This window comes from Tupaia chinensis, unplaced genomic scaffold (assembly GCF_000334495.1).
Source record: "Tupaia chinensis unplaced genomic scaffold, TupChi_1.0 Scaffold000622_1, whole genome shotgun sequence".
NCBI classification, from domain to species: Eukaryota; Metazoa; Chordata; class Mammalia; order Scandentia; family Tupaiidae; genus Tupaia; species Tupaia belangeri.
Window position 1 is genome coordinate 489,478 of NW_006160142.1, and position 6,090 is coordinate 495,567.

General features: G+C 42.9%; 1 protein-coding gene across 3 annotated transcripts in view; it reads right to left on the minus strand.

Annotated features, from left to right (window-relative positions):
- The window catches only part of LHCGR (luteinizing hormone/choriogonadotropin receptor), a 67,872-nt gene extending 63,191 nt beyond the window's left edge, over positions 1 to 4,681 (minus strand). For all 3 annotated transcript variants that reach the window (XM_027775964.1, XM_014591815.1, XM_027775965.1), the window contains exon 1: positions 4,423 to 4,681. In XM_027775964.1, coding sequence (XP_027631765.1) covers positions 4,423 to 4,586 — 164 coding nt within the window. In that variant the 5' untranslated portion in view covers positions 4,587 to 4,681. The remainder of the gene's footprint in view (positions 1 to 4,422) is intronic.
- Between the last annotated feature and the right edge of the window lie 1,409 nt (positions 4,682 to 6,090).

Below are 6,090 nucleotides of genomic sequence, written 5' to 3' on the forward strand. Positions count from 1 at the left end.
TTATCTCTTCATGTCTTCCCATTTAAAAAAAAAAAAACATCCCTCCAGAAAGTATGGGAGAGGCAAGAGGCAAGAGGAAATAAATAGTTTCTTTCTTCTCAGCAAGAAATCTCTAGTCTGTTTTGACCAGTAGTTCTTCCATCTGGCTTTTTCTTCCCTTCTCTCCTTCAAGGTTCAGTTTCCTAACATTTGATCCATGAAGCCTTCCCTTCGAGACTTCAGGCCATGGTGATTGGGCCTTTCTTGGGGCTGTATTTCTACCTATATTATGGCCTTCTCAGGGACAGGCGTCACACTTTCCTCATGTGCTTCCTTCTACAGCATTGAGCACTGTCATGACCTTGATTTCTACAGATGGTAAGAGGAAGAGGAAGACATTCAGGAAAGGAATCAAGAGACATCTTCCTATGATATTAGACTGATAGACATGCACATTTTGTCATTCCAAAGATTCTGGATTGTGTTTTATAATAAAGTCTAAAAGTTTAATCTCTGCTCAGTAGGCACAACATGCACAAAATAAATTGCCATAATTATTATTAGCATGTCCTTACTAACAGATTTTTCAGAAGCTGTTTCCATATCAAGCAGATCAACCTTTCTGTTGTCATAGAGACAAGTATCTTTAAATAACCATGGGCAAGGTGAGATTTTCTTTTTTTCTCTCTCTCCTTCCAGTTGCCTAAAACTAATAAAAAGGAAAGGACATTTTTTAAAATCATTTTTTCTCTTACTTTTTTCCCAATTAAACTGAGTAAAAATGTGGGAGGCTATTTTTTGTTAGCCTCACATTTTACATTTCATATACCTTTGTTTTTAATATAATATGGAAGAGGAGGAAAGATATGAATGATTTGAATGGTGTCATTTTAGATTTTGCAAGCAATGAGCTTGTCAGTGACGAGCAACTATAATCTATGTACCCTTTTTTTCCCTCCTTCTTAGAACCAAATAGTAAACTTCAGATGAAGGTCTTAGAAGGCATTGTTACTAAAGCCTGAAATCACTAAAGCAAAAACGTAACATTCATTGAGGGACTGATAATGAATACTGAGGTGACTGTGATACTTGCTTCCTTCAACCCTCAGAACCAAGAGTGTGCTCCATCTCTCTGCAGAGTGAAGTCCTGTGGATAAGTCAGTGGAAGACCATATCCTTCTTCTCCTGGAAGTCTTATCATTTTAGCTCATTTCTTTTTAATGAATTGCTGATCACTTATATTCATATTTTTCTATTTTATAATGATTATTTACAGTTTCATTTATTCGTCATTAAGAAAAGAGGATTTCAACATGAACCCATTGACATTTCTGCCCTCCACTTCAGTATTGAGTTATACCTGCATTCATTCTTTTCTTTCTGTTTGATTTAGAACTAACCCCAGTCTTTCTAAGATGAAATCTTCTCCTACAATGTTAGACTGATGCTCTTGTCCCACCCGCACTGAGATCTGACTCCAAAAACTATCTTTGGAAATGTCTTTGGAGAAATCTTACTTCTCCCTCATCTTTGGTATTTTTAGTTTGTCCTTTTCTGTGGATTCCTTCCTGTATTCTTCTTTGAAAAAAAAAATCTTTCCTCAATCCCTTTTATCAGTCATCTTCCTGCATTTGGATTTTTATACCTTTTTGCAACGAATAGGTGTTGTGTATGTATGTGGGGCAGAGGATGGAGAAGGAAGGTGTATGACACAACACTTCATGCTCTTCATGATGAGTATATTTCCATAGACAGTACTGTCATGATTCTCAAACCTTACTGTGCATCAGAATCACCCAAGGGAGCCTGGTAAAAGCTCCCAGAGAGCTTCTGATTCAGCAGGTTGGGGCTGGGGCCTGAGGGTGTGGTGATGCTCATGCTGCTGCTCTTTGAGAAACAGCACCTTAAAGTAACAACTTTCTCATTGCTTCATATTATCCCTCTTGTCTTATTGATGTTGGAGTCTCCATGTTGTGCCAGAAAGTTACCCTGTTTTGGTTTTCATAGCTTGACCTAAAGAGGTGTCTCTCAAACATCTGGCCCTCAGAAAATGTGACCTAGTGAGAGTCACCAGGCTTGGCCAAGGGATCTAAATGTCTAGAAGAAGATGCCAGTGGTGGTGGATTCGAAAGTGGAGCCTGTGGAAGAAAGACATCAAGTATTCTCCAGAATCCCACAGGACAGTAAAAGGCTTCAGAGCCTAGAGGACTAGACTAGCTCCTTTTTGAGAACCAGACTTGCCAGATGTTGTATTGGCTATACTTAGATTTTGCCCATTTCTCACCTTCACTCCTAAACCTAGTCAGCAGTATAAAATCTTTTTGAAGCTGTGGGACATCAAGAGAAAGCGTTCTATTTTCTTTAATTAGTTAATTATTTCATTTCAACTCTCTTCACTGAAGGGTTCCTCTCCTGAGGCCAGCATGGGCATGACAGCAGGAGCCTTGAATGATTTTAGTGAAAAGCAGAATTCACATGGGGCTAAGGACCAGTAGGTGACATGATGGTTGAGGTGCCGGATTCCCACATAGTTGACCATAGTTCGAGTTCCATACCTGGTGCTTGAAAATTACACCAGGCACATGTGCGTGCATCCAAAATCTCAGGGGGAGAATGGAGGAGAAAGGATTGCAGTGTGATGATTCCCCCTGGGGGGGGTAACTTCTTACTCCCCCCCCTCTCTTTTCATGGGGAGCACATACATCCTATGACAAAAAAGCTAAAAAAAAAAAAAAAAAAAGTGTTAGCCACTCCTTCCTCCAGACCCCACCCCCTAGAAACATGGGTTCTCCACTCTATACCAACTTTGGAGAAGCTGGAAGATTTTTTTTCTTTTCTTTTCTTTTCTTTCTTTCTTTTTTTTTTTTTTTAATTAAAGAAGGGGTAATTTTCTTACAAAGACAAGTAAATATATAAAAGATAAAGTCCTCTCTGTTCCACTCAATTGTGGTGAGACCTTGGGTAAATTATTTCATTCCTTTGGCTCTTAGTTCCCTCTAATCTGTGTGATAAGTACGAGGCAAGTAAGAAAGGCATAGTCCTTCATAAGAGCAACATGGGAGGCTTGTCGGGGAGGACATAGGCTGCAACTTGAAGGCAGGTTCTGTGTGCTGTCAGAGTGGCCCATCAGGGAATAGAGCTGACAAAGTAATTATTGGAAACTAACATAAACACCTCAACTCTTAAAACTTTCTCTCAACCACAAATATTTCCAGAAGACCATTAACTCTTTCACAGGGAGAAGCCTAGCTGGAGGAGGGAGGGAAAATCCCTTCTATGAAATAGGCCCCTGACAGATTACTGGGAGCACAAAGTAAATTGGGGATGGGGTCTCTTTCCTTCCCCAGTGTAGCAGTCCTTTATCTCTAGCAGAACATCGTGATCATCTCTATCAGCTATGCCTTTCATATACTCTTATAGTACTCATTTTCTTTGTTTTGTTTTAATTTTTTCCTTACCTAACAGCTTTATTGAGATGTAAATCATATAACATAAAATTCACCCATTTAAAATATACTGTGAACTATTTTTAGTATGTTCATGGGCAGCCATCATGCAAATCAAATTTTAGAAAATTCTATCATCCCCAAATTCCATTAGTGACCCATTAGCAATCACTCACTACCCCATTCCCAACCCCTGACTACTGCTAATCCATTTTCAGTGTAGCTGGACATTTCCTGTAACTAGTATCACGTAACATGTGGTACATTTTTCTAAATGGAAAAAAGGAGACCTTGTGACACTCTGATATACCACTACTAAAGGCACCCCCTCCTCTTTTCCGCATCCCTTCAGCAAAAAACTTGTACCATCTGCTTGCTGATGTATGATGTATGCATTCTCTTAACACACCTGTGAGTGGAGCTTGTGGCATGTGCCCAAGGTGGATACCAGGTCTTTCAACCAGACTGAGATGCAAGCACACCTGGACAGCCCGGTGGCTCCTGTGCTAAGATGTAGTCTAGTTGGGGGAAGTGGACCCACCAGTAGTCTCTGTGAGCAGATCAGGTCACCCCTGGCCATTGGACCAGAGCACTTGTTCCTAGAGGACCACAGGGTCAGAGTCCATGGTAACCTACAACCTGGAGGGCCCAAGGCTCAAAGACTGTGTGACTTCTCTGGCAGAGATCGCTGCCAACCGAGGAGCGTCACACACACTAGTGTTCCCTTCCTGCAGGGGCAAAGCGGGGCCTTCTGCTGGAACCTGAGCAGTTCCACGTCCCCTGCCGCAGCCCCAACCAGGATGAAGACCACAGGATAGCAGAGACAGCTCGGGCTTTGGATTTTCAACACCCTAAAAGATGGGGAAGATTAATAGGGTGAAGAGTCTTTCTCCAAGCTTCTAGGCAGAAGGGGCCAAAAGAGTAGGAAGAGAGGGTAACCTCAAGCGAATGAGGGTCCCGCGTGGAGTGGGCTGTGGCTAGAGCGCCGCGTACTCACAGTCGGGTGAGACCCGCCCGCGGGCCTGGGCAGTACAGGGCGCCTCCTGGTGCGCAATGACAGGGCTCTGGGCAGCGCGCCCCGCTTAGAGCCCGAGCCAGCTGCGGCGATAGGAGCAGCAGCAGCAGCACCCGCACTGGCTGCAGCGCGGACAGCCACCCCATGGCCGGCGAACCTGAGCGCGGACTCCGGAGCTGGGCCAGTGCCCTGGGCGGCCTTTTGAGTGCGGCTCACTCCCCTCTCTCCGCCCCCTTGGCCTGTCCTAGCCACCCACCCTCTGTAGCCTGCCCGCTGCAGCACAGCCTCCTTATAGCGGCCCCAACTGAGTTTCTGCTCTGTCTCCACCCAAGACAGTGGCCAGAGACCTCCTCACTTCCTTTCTGCTGCTTTCTCCTATCCCGTCCTCTTCATCTGCAGATGACCCTACTTAAGGAGCTAGGGCAATTTAATGGTGATGGCCTTGGGTTAGAGGTGGGAGTTCTGAATTCTGCTCCACTCAGCTGCAACCCAGAGTGTGAGTTATGGTACCTCTTAGTTCATTTGTGAGAGGGTCTGAAGGGGTGGAAGTGCTCAGCGCAGAAGCACTGCTCTCCTTTATCCTTAACTCTAACTCCTTTCCCTTCTCCCCATCAGGTCTCTCCACACTAGAAGTCACCTCATTCCTCCTTACTCCCCTGACATTTCTGTGTTTTTCTGTTCCTAGTAACTGCTTTCTCCCTCATAGTATAGCTATTTGGGTCTCTCCTATATTTCCACTATAGATTGTGAGGTCCTTTAGAGCAAAATCCAATTCAGATTTATTTGTGTGTTGTCTTTTACATGGTAAGTCCTCAATAAAGAAGTGTCAAATGAATGAGTGAAACTACTAATATCTATCTATCTATCTATCTATCTATCTATCTATCTATCAGCTGTCACAATGGAAGGCCCAGTATTAACTAAACACTGTGACAGATGCTCCACCTCATGCCATGTCTAAGTGTCACATTAAACCAGAGCATTTAAAGTGAGAAAAGTGATGTCCTGAGAGATATGTGACTCGTAAGTAGAAGAACCTTGTTTGAACTGTTTCTTCCAATGCCAAAAATGAATATATGATCTTTACACCAAAGGACCCTTGGTAAGGAAAGTGGTAACGTTTCTTCTTTGTGGTAACTGTTGAGATGCAGAATTTCCTTCTCTTAATTTGATTATCAAAATACTGTTTCTTTCTTTTTTCTAAAGGCTCTGTTTGGACTCTGGAACTCCAAGCAATCTTGCTGGAAGAGGTAGATTTTCAGAGCTGTGAAAGCATCTAACACCTCTAAAGGCAAAAATTATAAGAACAAATTTCTTTCTGAAGCTAATTTCTATGGCAGGGTCTCTTAAGTTACCATTCTGTAGCCTTTTACTGAAGGGTAGATGTATTGTTTTAAAAATGATTTGGCGTTGACCACACTGTGTGAAATGACACAAAACCAATGCTTATGTCTGTAATATTGTCTTCTCTGGACCCCTCTTCTCCACTGCTCATCTCACGACTTCACCCTTCAGTGCCTCTGCAAGTGCTGTTATCGTTACTTGGAATGATTTTCTCTTCTTTTTCCATTATTCCATTAAGTAAACTTCTGGTTGTCCTTCAGGACTCAGTCCAGTATCTTTCCTACTGGGAGTATTCCTATTCAACCT